Below are 3,125 nucleotides of genomic sequence, written 5' to 3' on the forward strand. Positions count from 1 at the left end.
ACTTATTAGTGCAATCTAAAGATTGGTGACACTTAATCCTAAACTATTAGAGTTGAGTGTTTCATCTAGTAATTGCAACATCCAAAGGTTAATGAAGACAAAATAGTTGGAACTGCTGAGTGAAACACTCAACTCTAAGAGTTTAGGATTATAGAATATAGAACATGAACAATGAATTCTGACATCAAAAGTAAACAGAAATAACCTCAACATTCAATTTTCAAAATTTTCAGAAATGGTTTTTGTAACTTTTTCAATAATTCTACTATTTTATTTTTTTTATGAAAGCTGTATTAGTTTTTGTAAAGAAAATCTTTAATTTTAACCATATAGTAATTATAGACAACTTTTAATAAATTGTAAACAGATTTTAATTTTTTTTTGCACTTTTGAAGCTTAGGACTTTAAGGATTTATTTGAAATTTCAAATAATCAGTTTTATTTACTGATGAAGAAACTTATCAAATGATTAATATGTCATAACTAATAAAAAAATATAATACTTATACTAAAAAAAATACAAAGAAAAAATACAGAGAAAAAATAAGCTATCTTTAAAATAATTATTTGTAATTGATATCAAACAATCTTAATTAAATATAAATCAGTAATAAGATTATGTTTAAATTTTCAATGTATTTTCTAACTTCAAATACTCCCAAACCTGTTAAATAAATATATTTTTTCTTTTTCATTTATTTTGAATGCTGATAGTTCATGCTTATGTAAGGTATTTCAATTAATATACAATTGATTAATTATATTATTTTGTTTAATTATTATATATATATATAATAATTAAATTAAATTAAATCATTTGAAATAATTTAAAACCTTTTAGCATAACAAGTTAAATTGTTGGTGAGTTAAGTTTTAATTTCATTATTACAGTCAACTTGCATTAACACAAATTGTTATGGGAACAATAGTTAGTTCATTTTATCAAAAATTTATATAAGTGATTTTCAAGGTCAAGGTTGTATAATTTACAGAGTTAAGGATTAACAGGCAACCAAAATATCTAAATTATAATATTTTGAATTAATTTACTAAATAACTGTCTACAATTCCAACCCTTGCCTACAATTATCATTCAGTACGCTGTCTCCAGTGCCCTCCTACTGCCCACTTGCTTCTTTTCACCCCCTTAGATTTACTCACCACTCCCTTGTGGGCAGTACACCCATTCTGGCATCATCCCTGATCTAAATTATTTTCAAATCAAACAAAATGAGAAGGACACAATATATATGTTTAAGTGTGGAACAATATTTTAGCATGGATAAATAAAACAAAGATAGATGAAATATATAATTTCTTTCTGTTGAAAATTGTTTGAAAAAGTATAAAATACTTTTTGGCACCATAAGAGTAAAATGGAGTCAAATTTGGCACAAAGTATCCAAACTGATATGCAAACTATCACATGTTTGCATGGGACCGTATCCATTTAAAGAGGTGGGAGTCCTTAAACTTCAATCCCTATTTTCTGAGTACAGTAGAATGATCTGCTAAAACCAGATGTTTGAATTTCTCTATAATTGAAGATCAAACCCGTTTTTGCTTACTAGAAGAAAATTTTTCTACTCAGAATAGAACATTTATTACAGTACCATTCTGCTTTTATACTTTTTGACATGAATAATAAAATCATTATTGAAATAGAGTTTTTCTTGGGGTTGTGAAGGTAATTTACAGTTCGACTTAAAAATTCTGGTAAAATTTTTGTTTGCTTTATCACATGAAAATTAATATTGTGACAATGGTGTTTTGCCAGGGTGATGGCAAAAATTCACTTTATCGGTGTTCATTTTAAGGCAAGTCAACTGTATTGTTTTTTATTAATGTACTTTATTATCAAAAAGTAAAGAATTAAACATAATAATTATCAGAATTATTTAAAACAAAGTATAATAATATAAATATAAAAATTTTACCATTTGGATTTCCAAAATCATTCCAATCTGAAAGTTTGCTTTGATATCCTTCTTTATCAACAATATTAACAGCAACATGGTAAATTTTGCCTTTAGGAACCGAAGGAATTATAACTGGTGGTGTTGAAGCAGTGTAATGAGATGCTTTATTTATATTCTTATCTTCACTTAACCAGACAAAATACTTATAACTAAAACGAAATCAATTTTTAATGAAAATTTTCATTTTGTTAAGTATATTAGATTTAGATATCTTCTAATCATTATTTATCATTATATACTTATTTATAAGTTAACTATAAAAATTAACAATAATAATCATAATAAAAAAAGAAAAGTATAAAACTAAAACTTCATATAATACATTAAAATTTTATTTGTAATATTGATATCAGACAATCTTAATTAAATATAAATCTCTTTTTTGATTATATTAAAATGAACTTTTATTGTCATGGCCATTGACTAATGAAGTGAAGTCATGGCATAACTTAAAAAAGTTCTTAGACTATTTGTTTCAAAACCTTTCTACAATGCAAACTAAAGTTTTTTCCTCTTTTTCTGGAGTTCTCATTATGTTCTAAGTGTCTGTTTACTTTTTTTTATTGAAATTATTAAATAAACATTGTTTTGTTCTTGACAATAACTGTCCATCTTCACTCTAACAATATCATTGCATATGTAGATATGCAATGATATTGTTAATGATATGCAATGATATTGTTCAATGGTAAGTGTACAGCTATATATGTTACCGCTAAAGCTCAAAATCCATTAATGTGCACATTACCTAGCTAATCTGCACATTAACTAGGGTGATCCGTTAAAGTTGCTAAAATTGTTCTATTTCTCAAATTACCTAGGTAATAGGCAGAGTATCTAGGTAATCTGCACATTACCTACTAGGCACTCGGTAAAGTGAAAATAAGATTTTTGCTGGAACAACAGCAACGTTTCTGTACGCTTAAATTAACATAATGTTATTTATTTAATTTTCAATATCTAAAGAATCAAGTTAATACAATCAAACAATCAACAAATTAGTTGATTGAATCAATCATCAATCAATTAAAAAAACTTTAATACAAAAATCAAACGGTTTAAAATATTATTACTATTAGGGAAATGAATTTGCAAAACATATGATAAAATTGTACTTACTTATTAGTGCAATCTAAAGATTGGTGA

General features: G+C 25.6%; 1 protein-coding gene across 1 annotated transcript in view; it reads right to left on the bottom strand.

Annotated features, from left to right (window-relative positions):
• The window catches only part of LOC111633139 (sortilin-related receptor-like), a 178,195-nt gene that overhangs the window by 7,209 nt on the left and 167,861 nt on the right, over positions 1-3,125 (bottom strand). The window contains exon 44 of the mRNA XM_023377670.1: positions 1,938-2,128. Coding sequence (XP_023233438.1) covers positions 1,938-2,128 — 191 coding nt within the window. The remainder of the gene's footprint in view (positions 1-1,937; positions 2,129-3,125) is intronic.

Source organism: Centruroides sculpturatus, unplaced genomic scaffold (genome assembly GCF_000671375.1).
Source record: "Centruroides sculpturatus isolate CEXI.00-Female unplaced genomic scaffold, Cexi_2.0 scaffold786, whole genome shotgun sequence".
Lineage (NCBI taxonomy): Eukaryota > Metazoa > Arthropoda > Arachnida > Scorpiones > Buthidae > Centruroides > Centruroides sculpturatus.